Source organism: Rhineura floridana, chromosome 6 (assembly GCF_030035675.1).
Source record: "Rhineura floridana isolate rRhiFlo1 chromosome 6, rRhiFlo1.hap2, whole genome shotgun sequence".
Lineage (NCBI taxonomy): Eukaryota > Metazoa > Chordata > Lepidosauria > Squamata > Rhineuridae > Rhineura > Rhineura floridana.
In genome coordinates, this window is record NC_084485.1 from 139592302 (window position 1) to 139614970 (window position 22669).

At 42.6% G+C, this 22669-nt stretch overlaps 1 protein-coding gene across 3 annotated transcripts in view; it reads right to left on the reverse strand.

Moving 5' to 3' along the window:
* Positions 1-22669, reverse strand: part of CFH (complement factor H) — a 108993-nt gene that overhangs the window by 57699 nt on the left and 28625 nt on the right. For all 3 annotated transcript variants that reach the window (XM_061633980.1, XM_061633979.1, XM_061633978.1), the window contains exons 2-7: positions 19577-19768; positions 16626-16731; positions 15592-15668; positions 13745-13939; positions 11382-11552; positions 8707-8880 (exon numbers count right to left, since the gene is read on the reverse strand). In XM_061633980.1, the coding sequence (XP_061489964.1) occupies positions 8707-8880; positions 11382-11552; positions 13745-13939; positions 15592-15668; positions 16626-16731; positions 19577-19768 (915 nt within the window). The remainder of the gene's footprint in view (positions 1-8706; positions 8881-11381; positions 11553-13744; positions 13940-15591; positions 15669-16625; positions 16732-19576; positions 19769-22669) is intronic.

Sequence of the window (22669 nt, forward strand, 5' to 3'; positions counted from 1 at the left end):
GGTTAGAGACAGACTCATGCACATAAAGGGAAATTAAAAATAAATCAGAATAAAAGGGATGAACAAATGAAATTGGATCTAATCCTTCTAGTTTAAGTTCCCTCTGAGCACTCCCCCCCCAACAGGTTCATCTTAGCCCCCCCCCGATGATATACACAGGTTGGTTCTTTATTATATTATTACAGGGTGGATGCATGATGTGATGGCAGAGCCCTTTCGTGAGGCTTATGACTTCTTGCTAGGCCCAGACATAGGTACAACTTCTTGCTAGGCCCAGGCATGTAGGAGGTTTGAAGTACTTAATTATATGATTATTATACTACATACTAGTATATTGGTGCGGCCTAGTGAGCCTTTTTAGCCTTTGGGCCTTTCACAGTTATATGATAATAAGGGCGGAGATAACAGTTTGCTAGAAAATGTCTAAATCGCTGTATCTTAAGTGAGCGATCCTTTTGCATTCCAAGTGTTAATTTCAGGCTATTTGTTCACTCTGAGACAGAAGAAGCATTTACCTGAATTTAGTTAGGAATTGAAAGTTTAGCAGATGGTAATCATATTGATTGGGGAATAGGAATAAAGAGGAAAGCCCGATTTGCCTAATAGAGATCCCTCATATTACAGGATCTTAGAGTCTTATTGACATAGGACTGCCTTTTAAGGTCCAGGCAGACTCTTCCCCCCTTTACTGAGGATTGTGGCGCCAACAACAAAACATCATTACCTGAAATTACATTTTAGTTAGGACTTCTGATATCATTACCTGGAATTACATATAGTGTGCAACGGTTGCATTGCCTCATCTATTTTGATATGTGTTGGAAAACCTGCTATAGTGCAGCCACATAGTGGTGGCAGAAACACATCCTCAGCATCTGCTGCTCTTGGATTTATGATATCATTTACTAGAAAGGGATATAGGATGTTAATTTTGCATTTTGGACATCTATTATAATAGGTGTTTGGAAGCCTACAAGGGGGAGGCCGCTGCAATGGGCCAAATATGGGTGGCAGCGCCATATCTCCAGTATCTGTGCTTTGGGGAACTGGGTTAGCTGCACTAAAATGGTGGCTGGGAACGTGTGCTTACTCATAAATTATTTCCTTTCTTTATGTGAAACAGGGAAATATGAGGCCAGTGGCCCTCACAGCGGTGAGGAGAAGCACCCAGCAGTAGCTGCTCAAGGAAAGCGTTCCTCCCCTGTTAAGCTCGAGGTACTGGGACCTTGCTTGCAGACTGCCCAGTTCCTGGGGAGGTTTGTTTTGTTATGGGGTTTTCTTTCAGTTTCTGGATCCCATATTGTAGTCTCAGGGCTTGCGTTAAGGGCCTGCACTCTTAAATTTGTCTTGGGCATAGACGGAATGGCAATCAGTAATGGCTTCCTACCAGTGGGGTTACAAGGGGATTTATAGCTGCTGGGTTTTTTTGCCTTTTCAGTCAATTCTATGAGGTGGAGCATTACATATGGGCTGCTCTATTTTCACACGGAGCGCTTCCTTCCTTGAAGGGGCTGTTGGGACGAGAGGGTAAAAAATTTGGGTGCATGTTAACACCTGATGTCACAGATTATGGAATGGCTATGTAACTGGTTCATCTTAATGGCTGTGTCAATGGACCATCCTGCCCGGTGTTAACCTTCCTGGGCATACCACCTAATTCACCGCCAATCATACTCATGTGGTCAGTCAGTAAGGGCTTCATGCCAGTTAGGCCAAGAAAGTGTTTCTTGTCTGCCCTCCTGGTATTAGAGGACTTTTCCGGTGGTTTATGAGGTCATAGCAGGGCTTTCACAGCCTTACTACAGGTTCAGGGTTATGGCTGTATAATAATTTAATGCTTGTTGTGATCAAATATTGATCAAGAAATTAGAGCCAAACTGCAGGCAACATTTTCTATTCTGGCCCAAATCATTTGGTCTAGTTTTCCCACACTCCTGGGGAAGAACTAACTAACTTGCTGTAGAATTACGTGACATAGCTCAGGGCTAGAGCATCTGAACTGCAAGCTGAAGGTCCATAGCATCTCTAGGTAGGGCTGGGAGGTAGAACTGGAAGTCCATGGATGCATCGGGGTTTTTGTGCTGGCTGCAGGCTTGGACTTATAGGCAGTGAGGCTTGGGAACTCTCCCGTCCATTTTAGTGGGATAACATGGTCATGGGACAGGTCTGTGACTTCCTTCTATTTCGGAACGGTATGGTTATGGCCCTTGTCTGTTCCTTTGTTCTCTAGTGCCCAGATTTTAATGTTTTCTTTTGGGGCATGGTAAGAGACTCAGTCAAGAGTATTGACACTGTTTTATTGAGGTGCTGTCATGGACTCAGGTGGAGTGGTTCAGCTGTGCTGTGCAACCGCACATTGGGAGATTGGGGAGCAGAGTCAAAGATGGCCATAAGCCGGTCTGTCGCCCCAGCATGCTCAACAGCTATCAGAATGCAGGAGTGGGTTTCCCCAGGACTTCTGGGCCGGCAAGGGCTATGCACCAGAGTGGCCTATTCGGTGAGTCACCTGCTGGGATTGTCTAGTGAATGGCTGGAGACTCGGCCTCTCAGTCCAAGCACTTCGAGGTAAAGGCTGATGATTTCCCCACTTATTCCAGGGACTTTAGAGTCTGCCGTATGTTAGCTGGGTGGGCTAGAGAACACCCTGCCACCCTCGATCCCCGTTGCCCTTTCTCACGGGACATTTTATTGAGTATGGTGGGCCAGTGAAAAACAGTATGCTCCTTAAGCTATGAAGCCAGACTATTCCAGGCGGCAGCCCTTATGCTGGTTTTTGGAGCTTTTAGGATAGGTGAGGTGGTGGCCGGATCCAAGGGAGATTTGTCTCGATGGGCCCTCCAGCAATCAGATGTCTCCTTGGAAGGGAGTTGTACCTGTATAACATTGATGGACCGGCAATGTTGCTGGACAGGGATGGAGCAGCTGCGCACCCTATCCTGGGCTTACAGTTAGGCCTCAGTCAATGGGCTGCAGTGTGGTGGCTTGGCTGGCGAGGAATACTTTGGGACGGGCTTCTACCCACTTTGTTCCAGCTTGGTTCAGTGCGGACATCTCTGCATGTGGTGGTCATTCTCCGAGTTGGGAATGACCTCAGTATTTGAGTCAAGGCCCTCAGGTGGCGGGCATGTACAGACATTCAGTTCGGGACGCAATGATGGCCTTGGTTACCTAAGGGCACGGCCCTCAGTTGCAGGCATGTGCAGACATGCACTTGGCGAGGCACAAGAAGGGCATGGCCCTCAGTTTGGGAGGCATGTGCGGACATGCAGTTCAGGAGGCAACGATGGCCTCAGTTACTAAAGGGCATGGCCCTCAGTTGCAACGAAAGGGCATGGCCCTCAGTTTGGCAGGCATGTGCGGACATGCAGTTGGCAAGGCAACAGAACGGCATGGCCCTCAGTTTGGCAGGCATGTGCGGACATGGAGTTTGCGAGGCAACAGAAGGGCATGGCCCTCAGTTTGGCAGGCATGTGCAGACATGCAGTTCAGGAGGCAATGATGGCCTCAGTTACTAAAGGGCATGGCCCTCAGTTGCAACGAAAGGGCATGGCCCTCAGTTTGGCAGGCATGTGTGGACATGCAGTTGGCGAGGCAACGGAAGGCCATGGCCTCAGTTTGGCAGGCACGTGCAGACATGCAGTTCAGGAGGCAACGATGGTCTCGATTACTTAAGGGCATGGCCCTCAGTTGCAACGAAAGGGCATGGCCCTCAGTTTGGCAGGCATGCGTGGCATGCAGTTAATAAGGTGACGTCAGCCTTGGGTACGTCTGCTTTGGTCAGACATACTCCCACGTGTTGGCACACAGCTGGGGCTTAGCCAGTGGGCCACAATACAGTGGTTGGGCCGCAGAGGGATGCACTGGAATGGGCTCCTTCCTATGCTTTCCCAGTCGGCAGTGGTTCGTCATGTGCCACAGGTTTTGGTTATTCACCTGGGCGGTAATGACCTGGGTATGCTGAAAGACAGGGCTCTTATTGAGCAGGCGTGTGCTGACTTCCGGGCCATCGAAGGACACTGGCCGGGAGTGCACTTGGTGTGGTCTGATGTTTTACCCCGTAGGCATTGGAATTGCGAGGGTGACCCTAGGGGCATAAATAGGACCCGCAGGAAAGTCAATAGGCAACTCAGGCTGGCTCTTTTGGGCTCACACAGTAGGATAGAGCTATATAGGTCAGATGGAGTCCATATGACAGATATGGGTAATGACATCTTTCTAGGGGACCTGCAGAGGGGTCTGCGTGAGTTGTTGTTTGGAGGTGGGGCAAGTGGGGACTAAACAGAGGTTTGTCCCCTCTTTGGTGGCAAGGAAGTGCGGGAAAGTGTAAAGGTGAAGGGCAGCTAGGTGACACCTTTAGGCATCTTTGGAGGTGATTGGCGGTTCCGGAGGCCTGCAGCTCCGGGTTATACGGCCTGAGGGCAGGATACGGGTCGCCTTTGGGGCCAACATGTCTCATCCACTCGGAGTTTCAGGGCACTGGGGGCAGGCGGTAACGCAGGTTGGCCTTCCTACACACCCTATGGGTGTGGTCAGGGCAAGGGGTTGGCAGATTGGCAGCCCCTTGCCTGGCAGGGGTTGAATCGCCCCAATAGCTGCAAGCAGGCTTTGCCTGACTCACCAGGAGAATCCTGCACTTATGTTCCCCTCTGTAGGTTCATTATGCAATGTGAATTTGGTTAATAAAGTGGCCCATTATTTAACCCAAATATAGTGTCTGTGTCTTATTTCACACCTGGGCTGCAACTCCCCGCTCCGCACGGTACTTACCGGCTGCGGGGCGAGATTTGCGGCCTGGGGTGAAGCCCTAGCCGCCATTTAGAGGAAGGGCAGGTGCGTTAGGACTGGCATGACATCATGAAGGTGCGCTGCGAGCGATGAGCGGCCGAGCCTATTTAAGCTCGCACCGGCCCCTCACCCTCCTCTTCTTCGGCACCCGCCCTACCCTCCCTCTGCTGCAGTGTGATTAATTTGGTCGCTTCGGGGCTGACTAGGAATTTTTGGCTTGCCTGCGCTTTAGCCGGCGGGTTTCTTTTGCCTACTCCATACTGTGGTTAGCAGTGAGGGTGCTCAGGGTTAGCACGGGTGCATTTCTGGTAATTAGGTTGATTTGGCTGTTTGATCTTAATATCTTAATTGGTCACTTTATGGCAAGGAATTGCGGGAAAGTGTAAAGGTGAAGGGCAGCTAGGTGACACCTTTAGGCATCTTTGGAGGTGATTGGCGGTTCCAGAGGCCTGCAGCTGCGGGTTATACGGCCTGAAGGCAGGATACGGGTCGCCTTTGGGGCCAACATGTCTCATCCACTCGGAGTTTCAGGGCACCGGGGGCAGGCGGTAACGCAGGTTGGCCTTCCTACACACCCTATGGGTGTGGTCAGGGCAAGGGGTTGGCAGATTGGCAGCCCCTTGCCTGGCAGGGGTTGAATCGCCCCAATAGCTGCAAGCAGGCTTTGCCTGACTCACCAGGAGAATCCCGCACTTATGTTCCCCTCTGTAGGTTCGTTATGCAATGTGAATTTGGTTAATAAAGTGGCCCGTTATTTAACCCAAATATATATTGTGTCTGTGTCTTATTTCACCCCTGGGCCACAATTATTGGAAAAGTTCAGCTTCACACAGAGGCCTGCCTAGCCCACAGGAGCCGCCCCCTTGGCTTGAGACGCCGTCAGACCGAGCAAGCGAAGAAAGCAAGGCAGGGCAGGCAGGCAGACAGGCAGCTTGCCTGCCTCATTGCCGCTGCTGCTGCTGGCAGGACGGGCTGCTTCTGTACAAACAGGCCAAGGCTCAGCTGGCGGCACCTGGAGTCTTTTGCCAGACGAGTGCTTTATGGGGAGCGGCGGCAGCCACGCAGGCGGCGGAGACCAAGATCATCTACCATCTGGACGACCAGGAGACGCCATACCTGGTGCAGATGCCCATTCCGGCCGAGCGGTTGATGCTGGGTGACTTCAAGGCGCTCCTCAACCAGTTCAATGCAAGTTCTACTTCAAATCTATGAACGATGATTTCGGGGAAGAATCCAATGATGTTGGTGAGTGAATCGATTGCAAAAGCTGCTCAATGTTTGAGGACTACAATTCTTGAAGTGGCAGTACTACATTCTGGGACAGATTATCTTGTGCTTGTTCTTTTTTTTAACAATGTTAATATTTTGTTATTTAAATTTAAAAGAACCTTGTGCTTTTTTTAAACAATGTTAATATTTTCTTATTTAAATTCCTGCGCACTGTATTCTTTTTTGATGTATATTTTGTATTTGTGTTTATTTTATTTTTTTTGTGAGCCGCCTTGAGGGCCTCTTGGCCAAAAGGCAGCATAGAAATAGAATGAATGAATGAATGAATGAATGAATGAATAATGAATGAATGAATGAATGACACAGCTGGGTCAAAGCCAAAAGGAAGCCCAGAGGCTGATGCGCACAGATGTGAAAGGAGAGTCCGGAGTTTTACGACGCACATAAAAGAAACATGGAATGTGAGAAGGATGAACCAGGGAAAGTTAGAAATTGTCCAGCAAGAAATGGAACGTCTCAACATTAAAATGCTTGGTGTGAGTGAATTAAAATGGGTGGGAATGGGACTCTTTCAATCAGGCAACTACAAAATATTTTATGCAGGAAATGAGAAATTAAGAAGAAACGGGGTTGCTTTAATAGTGAGAAGTGATGAAGCAAAAGCAATTAGGAGCTACAACGCAAGGTCTGAGCGAGTGATATCAATGAGATTAAACGGGAAACCTATTAACTTAACCATCATCCAAGTGTTCCAAAAGCAAATACACAAGAAGAGAAATTGGAGAGATTTTACGTAGAAGTACAGGAAGAAATTGATCACACACCAAAACAAGATGTGCTGATATTCATGGGAGACTGGAATGCAAAAGTAGGGAACAGAGAAGAACTAGGAATTGTGGGGAAATGGGTCTTAGGAGATAGAAATGAAGCAGGAGAAACACTTACCGAATTCTGTGAAGCCAATAATTTGTTTCTCGCAAACACATTTTTGAGCAACCAAAAAGATGAGAGTGAATAATTATCGAATGATTGCCTTAATATCCCATGCAAGTAAAGTAATGCTCAAGATTCTACAACAAAGGCTCTTACCATATATGGAGCGAGAAATGCCAGATGTCCAATCTGGATTCAGAAAGGGAAGAGGCACCAGAGATCATATCGCAAACATATATTGGATAATGGAAGCACCAAGGAATTTCATAAGGAAATCACCCTGTGCTTTATAGATTACAGCAAAGCCTTTGATTGTGTAGATCATGAAAAGCTATGGAATACTTTAAAAGAAATGGGGGTGCCACAGCATCTGATTTTCCTGATGTGCAACCTATATTCTGGACAAGAGGCTACTGCAAGGATAGAATATAGAGAAACCGATTGATTCCCCATTGGAAAGGGTGTGAGACAGGGATGTATTTTATCACCCTATTTGTTTAATCTATATAGAGAACATATCATACGGAAACTGGGATTGGACCAAGATGAAGGAGGTGTGAAAACTGGAGGGAGAAATATCAATAATTTAAGATATGCAGATGATACCATACTACTAGCAGAAACTAGTAATGATTTGAAATGAATGCTGATGGAAGTTAAAGAAGAAAGCACAAAAGCAGGACTACAGCTGAAAGTCAAGAAGACTAAAGTAGTGACAACAGAAAATTTATGTAACTTTAAAGATGACAACGAGGACATTGAACTTGTCAAGGATTATCAAAACCTTGGCACAGTCATTAACCAAAATGGAGACAATAGTCAAGAAATCAGAGGAAGACTAGGACTGGGGAGGGGAGGTATGAGAAAACTAGAAAAGGTCCTCAAATGCAAAGATGTATCACTGAACACTAAAGTCAGGATCATTCAGACCATGATATTCCTGATCTCTATGTATGGATGTGAAAGTTGGACAGTGAAGAAAGCTGATAAGAGAAAAATCAACTCATTTGAAATGTGGTGTTGGAGGAGAGCTTTGCAGATATCATGGACTGCAAAAAAGACAAATAATTGGGTGACAGAACAAATTAAACCAGAACTATCATTAGAAGCTAAAATGATGAAACTGAGGTTATCATACTTTAGACACATCATGAGAAGACATGATTCACTAGAAAAGACAATAATGCTGGGAAAAACAGAAGAGAGTAGAAAAGGAGGAAGGCCAAAAAGAGATGGATTGATTCCATAAAGGAAGCCACAAACCTGAACTTACAAGATCTGAACAGGGTGGTCACTGATTCATAGGGTTGCCATAAGTCCTGATCGACTTGAAGGCACATAACAACAACAGTATAGTATCAATGTGTGCATGTGTAATCATCAAATAGTGGGGGAAATGAGATATGTCAATCCAGTCTTATAGTTTGAAAGTGCAGATTAGTGATTTGTACAGCTAGCACACTGCAGAATCCTCACATAGTAATTCAGGTATGTACGAGCATCCCATTATGCACCCTGAAAAGAGACTGATCCTTTGGCATGTGCATGCAAAGGACTGATGTTCTGAGACCATAACTTTAACCAACTTAAAATGCTCAAGACTGCCTGAAGTGCCCACTATCACCTCCACTACTACTGCCTAACCCTTCACATGCTACCTCAAGAGCCAGCCCTGCTTGCCACAAGAAAGGGAGGTGGTGGTACCAGAGGCATTCCACCTCTTTGGCAGGAAAGCCCTATGGGCTTTTCCATACTTACGTATGCATATTGGAGGAGGAACCCAACCATTCTCTGTACACTTGGAAACGGGATTGCGGCCTTGCAGCTGATACCCAGTTTCACACTGTGTTTGGATTGTGTCTTCATATTCGTACTGATTCTGTTTAGCATGGAAGGTGCCATGCTCAACTTGCGGAGGGAAGCATACAATATCTAGGGAGAGAAATAAACAGAGACATTTGGTCAACAAGAAATCAGGCAGCAAATTTATTTCTTGGCTATTATTTGTTAGAGATTATGTATATGTAACTCAGTACATTAGTATGAAAATGAAGTCTAAAGATACAGGCTAAGTTTAGTCTTAAATAGGTTGGACACCTGGTGACACTGCATTTGCCTCCCCCCCAAAAAAACACCCTTTAGCTGGTCATTGGTGGAACTATGTACGTTTGTCTCGTAAATTATTTCCAAAGCTGAGAGTTAATGACACCCTTTAAAGTTACGAGTCTTGCTCCCACCATGCCTTATAAGTATAAGAAATCATGACATCTCACGTTACACTCTAATCAAGGGAAATGTGAACAAGTCAATCTTTCACTGATTGAGAAAACAACTACGACAGAGTCAAAAAGTCACAAAACTCGTATCCAACTGCTTCTAGAGTCTCCCTCATGTGCGCGCATGTGTGCGCGCACAGACACACACTCTCCCAGAGTTTTTAGTTTGTGGAGGAATAACATATTAAACATCAGAAAAGGCAAGGCCTTTAAATTAACATAAGATTAAGTTACTTTTCTTACTCTTCCCCCAACCGCAGGGGAAAAAAAAAGATTTTGTATCCATGGATGTCACAAGGGATGAAATAATGGAATTGGATAGTAATATGTCAATAAGCATGAATAACACCAAGGTCCATTAATTTATGCCACAGTTGAGGAAAGACAGTGCTAGGAGGGTGTTCCGAGACAAACATATGTCAGCAGCTGCAGAATCAGAAGCATCTGAAGAGCCTTCAAAAGACCCATGGTCAGTTCAGAGGGGTCCACTTCATCTCAATATATCAAATATGTTCATAGGCTGAGCCACATAGGCTGCCTGCCACATGAGGAGTGTCAGGAGTAACCTCTGCTTGATCAGGAGGAGAGAATTCCTCTGCATCAGGAGAATCAAGGGTAATATCCACAAAGTGTCCTGTGTCTGGTAGGGAGGCATAACATAAGCAACCTATTCATTCATCAACCAAGGTGTTTGAGTCGGCATCAGACTCACCAGAGCCAGGATATGCAAAGCTCTCGTGGTCCTAGGTGGGCCTAGTTTCAATGCTTGCTTTTGTTGCATTTTGGGGATATATACGTGACCCCCAGCAAGAAGCCACAGGGGTATAAGAGGTTATGATGAAGGACCTTAACTCCCCCACTACTATTTTCTGCCTGTACTTCTTATATGGCACAATTCCCTTTCCTCTAGAATACCACATATCTTCCCAGAAAACTCATACTTTGCCAGGGCCATCTCATTCAGAAAGGTTCCTATCTAATTTACAGTCTGCCTTAGGTTTGCTTTTTCTGATGGTTAATATTTTATGGGCCCTTTAAGAAAGATATGCACATTTAATCCATCTAGAGTTATTAAAAGACTGAAGTAACGAAAACAGAAATAGTGGGTCTTGTTAAAGAAAACTTACTTGATTAATTACGGTATATGTATTTTAAAATCAGGCAGTGTATGAGTCAGGGAGGGGCTGTAACTCAGTGATGGGGCACAGGCTTTGCACGCAAAAAGCTCCCTGGCTCAATTCGTGGCATTTCCAGCTAGGGCCGGGTCCCTTCCCTGAAGCCCTGGAGAGCCACCACTGCCAGTCAGCGTAGTCAGCACCAAGCTTGATGGATCTGACTTTGTATAAGGCAGCTTCCTTTGTTTCTATGAATAACGCCACCAGTTCCAAAGAAAGAAAAACACACCTATTTTACCGAGGGAGGTGGTGGGCTCTCCATCACTGGAGGCCTTCAAGAGGCAGTTGGACAGCCCCCTGTCAGATATGCTTTAATCTGGATTCCTGCACCGAGCAGGGGGTTGGACTCGACGGCCTTATAGGCCCCTTCCTACTCTACGATTCTATGATATTCTGATCATAGTCCATTGGACAATTTTCCCTTTTAAAATAATATTTATTTATTTATTTAATTTCTACCCTGCCCTTCCTTCCAGAAGGAGCCCAGGGTGGCAATATGAGCTCATCGCTGTGACATCCAACTGTCATTCTGAAATCAGATTTTCAAACAAACAAGTCTGTTCACATGTGCAGAGCTTTTCAGGCAGTGGGTGGTGGCAGGAAACTCCCTCCCCCTCTTCCTCTGCTGCTGCCATTGGTGCCCTTCCTGACACCATGGCAGGAAAAGCATTCCTCCTATACACGAGAGAAGGGAGGGATGCCTATTTGTAAGTACCGGTATCAAAAACATATTGCACATTACATTGTTCTAGAAATGTAAACTCTATCATCATAATTCATCAGGGATAACTTTCAAAGCAATTTGAAATATTTTAAATAATTTAATCTAATCTTTTAATCTAATCTGATTGACTAAATTTGCAATCCTACGCATGTTTACCAGGGAGTGAGTTCCATACAACATAGTGGACTTACTTCCAAGTAAGCATGCCCCAGATTACACTGAAACCATGACAGCCCTAGGAACTGGAAATATACAAACCTATACATGCAAGTCTTGCATTCCATCCATTCCGAGTGCACGTAGCATCAGATCTCTCCGCATGTTTATACCCAGTGTCACATGAGAATTGTACTCGGTCACCTTCCCTGTAAACTCTCTTTGGAGCTATTATACGGCCATGATCAATATCTTCTGTTTGGCAGGTAATTTCTATTGTAAAATATAGACACAATTTCTTTGTTAGCTTTTTTAGTTATAATTTGTAAAAAAAGAAATTTAATACATTTTTCCAGAAAGTTTATTTAATAAAGATCTCACTGCATTCCTTTTTCTAAGGTGCCAGTTGAATTCAGAACTCAGCAGGATTCACATAATCATGCATGAGATCAGAATAAAAGAGGAACTTTGGAAATAGTTCTAGCTGGGGAATGGACTGGAATCAAGCCAAGTAACATGAAATATTTTCAATAACTTCCACATGCTTCCTAGGAGTCAGTAGAGACCAGCAGGGTGGCATGAGCGGGGTGGTGTTGCTCACCTGGCTTCCCAAGGCCATACAGTTACTGAGAGGGGGAGGGGCAAGGCAGTGGCAGAGCAGTGTGCAATGATAGAGCCATTCCAACACTTCTATGATACGTGGTTGCACATGGCATGGCAGCACAACAGAGAAAGTGAGCAGTGGTGTACTTTGCTTGCCCTAGGAGGAGCAAAGACTCTGGATGTATGGAAATGCCTTACACTGCATCAGATTCCTCCTGTGCATGGCCATCAAAAGGAGTTTCCTTTACTTGCTCATTCATTAGCCCTGGCATGAATAAGTAATCAGCATTCCAAAAACACTGTTTCTACCAGTAAGGTCATTCATCATTAGCATCTGTAAAGGTTAGCTGCCCCCATACCCAGTTTTCCACATGAGTCTCTACCAGACTCATCATGATTGTCTCAATGCAAGAGGTACCTGTTCTATTTTTGCACACAGCATCCACCTTCACTGTTGCACTCAGGACCAATGGCTGAGAGACATGTCCCTGAACAACCTTAAAATCCCTGCAGCAGGAAACTTAAAATAGCCTCTCTCTTTTATTTAGATCGCTCACTTAATCTTCCAGATAACTCCTTTCCTTAGGAAACATAGTGTTTCTCCCCTGGAGAACTACATTGTTCAATCTTCATTTAGTCTTTACTGGCCCTCACCAAGATTGTTCCAGCCCTATTCAACTTCCCCTTCCCTAATTTCTCTACCCTGTACCCTTGCCTCCTCTCCATCTTTGTTATCTTCTCCCATTATAGTCAGGAACCTACAGAAAAAAATAAAACCTCACACTCTCCCTTTAAGCCATAAGTGAAATGAGAGAGTTCATGAAGACCCAGATTGCTTGCTTTGGGGGGGATCAAGGGAACCTATGAAGGCTTGCCTATCTTTAGTTGCCCCCACCCCCAATAACAGCCTTTTTCCTGGTTGTTTGTGGATATCAAGTTGTATCTTGTTATCAAAGAGCCAGGGTGTCTGATCGCCAAGAATCTGTAACAAACCACTCTAAGAAACATTGGTATCTAACCCCAGCTTCAGACTCCGGGGTCACTGAGAGGACTTGGAACAAAGCTTCTACTCCACTTATCTCCTCTGCATTATAGGCAATGATTGATATTTCAATGTCTCTTTTCCTCTCATTCCGCAGCTGTCCTCCCTAACCCTGCATGTCCCAAATCTGTGTCATTTATCTTTGAGTTTGGCCTATTAAATCTAGGCTTCCATTAGAGTGTGCTGGATTCCTAGCACCCTCCCCTCTTGCTATACGTCAACAGTAGCTTTCTCCACCTCTGTCTCTTTCTCTCTCCATATAACTAGCTACTGGAAGTTCTCTATTTGTCCACTCTGTACTCTGTCTGCATAGCCTGCATATGTATAGTTATCGTCAGTTGCATACTTACTGCTTGTTGTATTGCAATAAATATAAACCTTTGTTTTGCACCTCTGGCTGGAATCTGTCTTCTATTGCTAATTCTCCCTTGCTATTACTGTAAAAAAGGCAGGGTTACTCTAGCCCACCATGTCTCTGGACCCAAGATCTTAGAAGACACACTTCCGTTGATGACACATGTATACTTGTACTTAATGTGTGATCAGGGCATGTGTTATAACACAGAGATCCAGTGAAATGAAACAATCAATAAATTGAAAGATTCATGAAATCATTGGCTCGGTTAGCCCAGACTAAGAAGAGTTGATGGTACTAATTTCAAATGAATCAGCCCCATAATTTGATACAAACACTTTGGTGCTATTTTGCTATCTCTTTAGCAAGAGTAAAGCCTTTTTTGATTTATTTAAGCTCTGCGCTTTAACTGTTATCATGTGCTGCTTCTGATTCCTAATTTTCCCTCTACCCTCCCCAACGAACCTACGCAAGTTGGTATAGTGTGACTCCAGTTTCCATGAGCTGTGCAAAAAATTTGATCAGATCCCTGGATTTTGAAACTTCCACTGCATTCAAATCGTAGCACCTGGCCAAATAGAAACTCTTGGTCAATGTCTTGTACTCCTGTCATAATGATCCTTCCATTTTTTGGTGCTTCTACTGGGAGACACTTTCTTACTATAAATATAAAAAAAAGGACATGGCTGGGTAAAGTTTAGCAAGATATTTTTCAAAGTTGATCAAGAAAAACAGTAGAAAATGAGTTACTACAACTATAATTACTACAGTAATTGTACAAATATAATACTCATCAAAAGGAAGAAATGTAATGATACTACTTTTCCCCAGAAAATTTGTTAGGCACCTAGACAGGGCCAAATTAAACTACTGAGCAGAGCTATCAAACATAATCCCACCTCTGTGTGGAATAAATTAATTCCCACAAAAGACAAGTTCAGTTTTCTTGTCTTAGCCATTGGACATAGCATACAATATACAGTCCAAAGTGTTGGCTATCACAGCAGCCAAACACTTCTTTAAAACCAGAAAATCTTCAAACTCTACAGCACAGTCACAGCATGAATTATTTTGTCAATGTTTCTGTTTGCTATTTTATTTCAAAGAGTACCCCAATATTCACAGATCTTCAGTGAATTACTGCCTATGAAATATTATTTCCAAACGCTGTGTAACAAAATAAATAGCTTTTTATCTTTGTTGTGAGGAAGATTCTCAACTTAATTACCACCACAGCAACAGAAGCAAGGTTTATATGGAATCTTACAAAATCTTCATTCTGTTGACAAAAATGGCATCAGATAGAGCCACTAAGAGTAAACTCTGTCCTGAACCAACCTTACCCTAATTTAAATAGATATTCTTCTAGCCCACACTTGTGCTGAAATATATTAAACAAGTGTGAACTCTAGATTTTCTAAGTGATTCCGTATCATTTTGCATAAAAGTATCTTAGGAGTCTAATTTGTTTGTTTTAAAGAGCAGCATACAAATCAGAATGTATTTTTGAACATACATTCAGTTAGCAGCTAAGTATCCTGTATGAAGAGATTGTTTTACATTTTTAAATATATTGTTTTACATTTTTAAATTGCGTTTTAAATTGTTTTTAAAATATGTGTTTTAAATTGTATATTTGTTTTAATGTTTTTGGTTGCTGTAAACCGCCCAGAGAGCTTCGGCTATGGGGCGGTATACAAGTGCAATAAATAAAGAAATAAATGAGGAGATTCATTTGTTTCATATTATGTAATTAAATTAAAATGGTGATAGCTATGAGCTAAAAGGCTTTAAAAGAAAGATTTCAGAAATTCAAGGAGAGATAGCTCTGTTGTATTTTTCAAGAGCCCATTACGGAGGCACTGTATATGTGAGGTATGCATGGCCCTTAGAATCTATATATAGGAGATACAAATGGGCCTCATGTAGCAACCAACATCACCACAATGTAAACACGGGCAACTCCAGCTCAGGGTCCCTGGGGAATGGGAATGGAGGCAAAAGGCTCCTTGATCTTCTAAGGGGGTCTCCTCTGATATATGGACCTCTGGGATTTGTGTGCACAACAGACCAATGTAAAACATTAAAAGGACAGAGGTATGGATTTAATTCCCCTGCACATGTGGAAAGCACAGGGGGTGGCTAAAACCCTTCAGCTGCAACAGCTTGAAAAGCTGCTCAGTATGTTGCCCAGCCTTCAGGAGGAACTGCTCAGAGGCAGAAAAAAGAAAGAAAGGAGGGGCCACTTTGCAGAAGCTTAAGTGATTTCAGACTACTCCAAATCTACCTCAATATCTCTGAATTCCACCCACCTTCACAATGAGGGACATCATTGCTCCATCCATCTGCACGACAATCACGGAAATTTGTACGGCTGAGCATCTGATACCTGGAAGATTTTAAAAAATGAAACTGAAACACATTGAGATTCAACAATTACTTCTAGAAAAGGAATATTTTGAATCTAACCAGTTGTTTCTAGGGATAGTGCAAGAGTTTCATCGCAGCCTAGCTGAGAGTCAAGCTCCGTTGTTTCAGAGATCTTATCCCTAAAGGAGGTGACTCTTCCAACACCCACATTTCCATTTCTGAATGTTCAGAACTGAGTATCTTGGAGAGGCAATCCTGACTCCTCCCAATATAGCAACACACTCCTTCCTATCCTCTTTGCTTACCTTCATCGTAAAGCTAGGATTTGTTGCCACAAGTAAAAAATGAGAGGGGGATTTCCCACTCTCTTCCTCTTTATTTGTCATCCTTTCAGCACCAGGACATGGCTAAACTCTGGGATCTGCAGAAGCCCTTGAACAAACTGCCTGCCCAGAGCCCATCACATCCAGGATGACGTATCCTTAAGAGGAGAGAGGTGGGAAAGGATGCAGGAGTGTGTCTACGCACTGGGAGTTGCCGGGAATGACTTTGGGGTAGTAGAAAGCCAACATTGATGGCAGAGGGATCACCTTCTGATACCTCAAGATTTCTCCCTCCCCCACCCGATTTTGAGGGCGGACGCAAACTCAAGAGAGTTTGTCCTTTGCTTGTTGCTTCCCAGTTTTACTATTTATCTGTCACATGACTTAATAAAGATTTTTAAAAACCCTCTGTTTGATACTTCTTAGCATGCACCTTGATCTCTTCTTTTTCTGACTGAAATTCCTTGTGGTAAAATGGGAGCATAAGCCCAAGAGCCAGGTGAGCACCCCAGCATTAACCCACTACAACCACTCACACAAGAATATAATATAAACATCATATTCTATTTTTTCAGGAGAGTTTTTAATATACCAGCTGTCCATAACATACTAGCATAATTAAATATTTGAAAAGAAGAGAGGGGAAAAATTACCCTTCATCACATCGATATTCAACACGAGCACCATAAGCAAATTCTTCTCCTTTAACAAGTTCAAAAGACCCAAACTGGATATCTCCAGGATGTCCACAAGGCTTTTCTGGAAATTTTAAAAAGTAAAATATAATGCAACAGGACACCTATGGCTAGAAAAATGTGGTGTTTGAGAAACAACATTATGAAGAATGTATGAATCCTGCCAAACAACAAACTTGTATTTTCTCTTCCTGTCTCTCCAGTAACTCGAAGTAAATGAAGACATGTGACATCATTGTGCTCAGACTGTCCCCAGCCCTCTTTAATTCACCATCTGCCTCCTGTAAAAAGATTGGTGGGAAAAGTCTTAGCATGATGCTGTCATATCAAACACCTTCTTTTAGAAGGCATAACTAGGGAGATGCAGAGCTGTTTCTGGTGGCAGCAACCATGTATTCTCCAGAATATTGTGTTTGGTCCCCAGTTTCCTACTGTAGATTATACAGCCATGAGAGTGACTGTATACTATAGCCAGCATAGATTTTTCACATTCCACCATGTTAAATTGAAAATACCCCCATGCTATTCTCCTGCTTCCCATAGGCTAATTTCAAAGCATAATCTTACAAAAAGTATAGTCCTGAACTCAGAAACGCTTGCTTAATAACCTTCTAAGTTTGCATGGTGATACACAAAACATTCAGACAGAATCGAGAGTTCAACATGTAAAACAAGAGAAAGAAACCCAGACCCCTACTGGACTTTTTTCTGTCAGTGGTCTCATAATTTGTTCAAATTAATTAAAAATCAGCCATGTTCACAGAGTACCTGTAATCCTACTACTGACCTTGCCCCATACTCTGACCTTCACTTTCTGCAGTTTAAAAGTTAAAAAAAATCCATAGTGGATCTTTAATTGAGAAAATTAACATTGGAGACTAGGGTAGCACATGCATGCTCAGTAACAACCAACTGTCTGTGTTCTAAAAGCCAGACTAAGAGCTGTTTGGCTTGGCTAAGCAGGAGGCCACATCCACACCAGACTTTTATTCCACTTTAAATAGTCAGAAGTTTCCCCAAAGAATCCTGAGAAGTGTAGTTTGTGAAGGGCACTGAGAGTTGTTAGGAGACTCCTATTCCCCTGAAAGAGCTTCAGTGGCCAGGTTGGTTTAACAGTCAGCCCCTCTTCCTAGAAAATTCTGGGGATTGTAGCTCTGTGAGGGCGTTAGGTTCTGTGAGCTCTGTGAGGGGATTAGGGCATCTCCTAGCAACTCTATAGCCCACAGATATTTCTATCAAACTTTAAAACACAGGGAAATGGGGCAGCTATAGTGAATGCATCAGGGGAGCAGGAGACCTGACCTCCTCTCTGAGATATTGTACTGTCCTACAAATTTGTAAAAATGCAAACACAATTTGGATTGGTCTTTCACAGTCCAATCCACTTACTGTGTAGCTTGGAAGAATTTGTTCAGATGTGCTTCTCAGTATATGGTGAGTAGTGGCAACATCTGCAATCAGGACTGCATCTCCAACGATGGAGAACTACATTTTTGTATGTTTGTTGGTGTTCTTACTTTGCTTCTTTTCTGTGTTACTACTGTTTCTACAAAGAATCTAACCTGGAAAATGATATTTTTCTCATTATTCATCCTAGAAATCTGTGTCAAATTTACTTTTATTAATTTCAAAGCCTTTTTATTGGTCAATGCCATATGATGGTGAAAACAGCCTTTTGTGTTTTAAACTGCAGGTTATATTCTATTTCTATTTTAGGTGCATTAACAGATGAATCTGAAATTCAGCTTTGATGTAAAATTAGACTGAGCATAATATGTTGCTACTTAAGCAATGGATCTAGCTGCTGGAAAAAACAGACTTGGCTTGCCCAAGATGCATGTGTTCAGCCTGCTATGCTTAAACCACTCCACTTAAGGAAGGGTGGGCATGATCAATTAAAAACATAGAGCACATCTAGAAATTTTCTAGAACATATTTCACCTTCTTCTTTTTTGTCTCATGCAAACTGAGACACTCTTCATATCCCCTGGAGACTATTCTGCAGAATAGTCAGTGCCATTATTCCACAATTGTTTTCAGCATTTTTTTAGTGTAAATTATGCAAACTGTTGTTGTACTTAACAGAAACAGAAGCGAAAGAAAATAATTTACTATAATGGCAAAGTACATCAAACATATTTAAAGTGACTATCTGAACTATATCAACTGTCTTAAAATTGTTACTTCCTTCCTGCTAAAACAAGATCTGCAAAAGATATGTCTTGTTTCTGTTATGTGGGCTGATTGTAGGTGTTGCCACACTCACCATAAGCTCAGAGGGGTATTACCAAATTCTTTCAAGCTACATAGAAAGTGCATTGGACTGTAAAAAACCAACCCTAACTGTGTTTGCATTTTGACAAATTTGTAGGGCAGTACAATATCTCAGAGAGGAGGTCAGGTCTCGTGCTCTCCTGGTGTATTCACTATAGCTGCCCCATTTTCCTGCTTTTTAAAATTTTGGTAGAAATATCAATTGGCTATAGGTACATTCTTAAATCACAAGGTTTTGTGGGGTTTCTTTTGCCTATTAGTGAATATCAATCAATCATTTTTTACGGTCAAAGACCAGCACTATAAAATATTAAAACAATAAAATATATCAATGTTATACAGAATATATAGTGAATATATATAAAGACAGTATCAAGCTTTTCAATTAAAAAGAAAATGTTAATTTCCCCCCCATCTCTTTAAGTGGAATGGAATGAAATTATGGAATCATTTGGAACAGAAAAAGAGTTAGTGACTACAAAGTGAAATATAACCTTGCAGTCGTTTTTTTAAAAAAAGAAAATGGTTTAAAATGTTTAAAATGGGCCATCCTAATGTTTATCACAAAGAGAGAAAATAAACTGCTCAAAGTATTTCAATAGCTTGTGATTTTGGAAAGTTATGTTATTACTTACTTCTGCATTCCACATGTGGTATGTCTTGTTCCCAGTTTCCATTGTTGCACCGAAATCTAATGCGCCCAAGTTTTATAAACCCTGGCCGGCACTTATAAAGTACTTCTTCCCCATGTGAATAGGACTGTTTGCCAGGTAGAGTTGCAAGTTCTTCACGGTCTTTTCTAGGGGGTGGTCCACAGTCATTTCTAACTAGAGATAAGCAAGGGGGGGGAGACATCAATAAACCATGGCTTCCAGGTCCTGTACTCTGTAGTACTGAAAGAATTTGAAGAAAGAGAAAAAATAGTGCTCCAAGGAATTATGCAATAAAAATGCTCACTTCAAAATCACTCTTCATTGTTCCGAAACTCAGGTATGAACAGAAAGTAGGTTACAGCCTATAAGTGGAAAATTTTCACTATACCTCCTGGTACCTACTGCTGGGGCTCTCAAAAAGAGGGCTGGATTATGTGTTTGCTGGTCTAATCACATGAATATCTTATCCAAGAAGATGATAAGGCCATTAGTGATCAAAATTGTTTGACTCCAAGAAGGACTCCAAGAACAAGCGGTCTTGAGGGCAGCTGGGATCATTGTGTCTCAGTGCAGAATTTCCAAGTTTTCCAAGACCTAACTGTCAATTTCCCCCTCTCCTGCCCACCCAGATGCAATAAGCTATTGTGGACAAGGATCTAGGACACAAGTGGTAGGCCTTGCTCACTGCCCCCTGGAACCTCCAGTATTTGCACTCCAAATTGAAGTGGTGTGGAAATCTGAAAATGTCAATGAATCTGTGAAAGGCCTTACACATGACTAGGGATGGAAGAGAATTTTGTTTGGTCCGCATTAAGCAAACTGACCTAATTGGCACCTCCCAAACTAATACAAGGATTGGAGCGTAATGGTCCTTTAGATTTCGTACTTCTTCAAATTTGAGTTCTCACCTCAAAAAAGGACCAAAGTGCATTTTTAAATGTGTATTTTAGGATAAAATGCATTAAGAAATGCATGCATTGAGATAAAATAGGCACTTAAGTATTTCAGTTTTCAAACAGACTTTTGAAAAACACCATAGAATAATACAGAAACAGGAAGGAATGGACTTATGAGGAAACATACATAAAATTGGCATGGGCAAGGGGGCAATGCCAAATCAACCTGTGGGAAGCCTTTTCCCCATCTGCAGAATGGAGAACCTGAGCTTGAGGCTCCCAAGGGAACTGAATCAGGCTGACTGGATGGCATTAAGAGGCATTTCCAGCCTCTTCCAATATAGGACAGAGCAGCAGCTAAGGCCGTGCCTTAGCCAACCTGCACAGTGTGACTATGCTACGTGTGTGAGCACAGCTAAGACCATACTTCAGGAGCACTGAGGAGAAGGAGTGGAACAGCTGTAGAAATTAAAGAAGGCCATCTTTAGTTTGAACATGAAAAGTCATTGCCACAGGTTACAAAAGGAGAGGCTGTGAAAGGACCATATGACAACAATGATGTGAGACATAGGTCAAGGGGATAGTCAAATTTGGCTGAAGAGAAGAACCATATTCACTCAACAGGGAACCTGTCATTGTCACTTCTTGACAAAAGAAGAATGAAAGGACGCAAGGAGAAACATCACAGAATAGGGTTGCCAGGTGTCCGTTTTTTGCCCAGAGACTCTGTTTTTTGAGGGGCCCTCTCCAGGTCTCCAGGTAAGACACCTTAATCTCTGGACCGCTTTTTTTTTTAAAAAAAAATAAGTTTCTAGGTGGTCTCCTTCAAAAGATGTAAGCCAAATGTCAGCCACTGCCCACCACAACTTCTGTTAGTACCATCTGCTCTAATCCCCGCCTTTCTGGTTTTTAGCCAATAAGTGAAGTCAAGGTTGTGATTGACAAGATTTATTTAACTGCAGGCAATAGCTAAACTCACAGTTCCCTTTTCCTGCTTGTCTCACATAAGGAATTCAGGTAATATATAGCTTTTAGCAGCATAAATGGTACTTTCTCTGTACAGGATTGGACTTGCTTCTGAGTAAACATGCATAGGATTACACTACAACAGAATATCACAGCAGAATCTTGGCAGGTATAAAAGTGTACATGCAGGGTTTTTTTAATTACTTCCAAAAATGGCATATTGTATTATCTTTCAAATAATTTTTGAACAGAAGTTTTAAAAAGTATACATGCTTCTGTGCTATGCTTTTCTAATTAAGGAGTCAAAGAAGTTTAAATTTTACTGGACTGTTGAAGAGGGCACTTTATTTGTCTTATTAATTAGCAATGGTAATTCCATATACTGTACCTGGGAGCTAACCCCACTGAATTCAGTAGGACTTACTTTTGAGTAGACATGGTTAGGATTGTGCTGAAAATCAATGGGATTTTTGAGTGAATATTCTGCTGTAAATCTTTCTCTTAGGTGTCACTGCTTTTATTTGGCAGAAAACAAATTCTTATTTTTTGAAAAAAATGTTCTGCAATGGCCAACTAGTTTTGACAATAAACTATTATATGGGGTGTATGGTATGTATTATATGGGATGTATGTATTGTATTACATCTCCAGTGCGTGTGTGTATATGTAGTCATTCCAACAATCCTGTGAGCTAGGGTTGGAAACCAAGGCAGCTCACAACAAGAAATAAAGCCATTTAAAATCCAACACCCTGTGCATGCTTCCCAGTCTGAGTAAGCCCCATTGAATACATTGGGACTTGCTTCTGAGTAAACATGGATAGGATTGCACTATAAATATATTTACAGGTTTTGTATGTTAGGTCCAAACCCAACACGCAAGCTGTCACTGTCTACTCAGCTCACATACACCCGGGAAGGTGCGGAGTTGAGAGCAAAAGCCTATTGTCAGAAGCCAGGAAATAACACACACACACAGTATTACCTTGCAAAGGGGTCCCAAGACCTGCAAGCAAGTTGCCTTTCAGAAGTGGGAACCCCGTTTATTGAAATGCAGCAGATTATATAGTTTCCCCAATGGTTACAAAAATGGGGAGCAGACGTCATAAAGAAACAGAAAAACACTACTAGACAAAGTAATATCTTAGATATAGAAAGAGGGGTGCTTTAGGATAACAAAAGCCAGGAACATCTTGCCTTCTTTCAGACAGAGG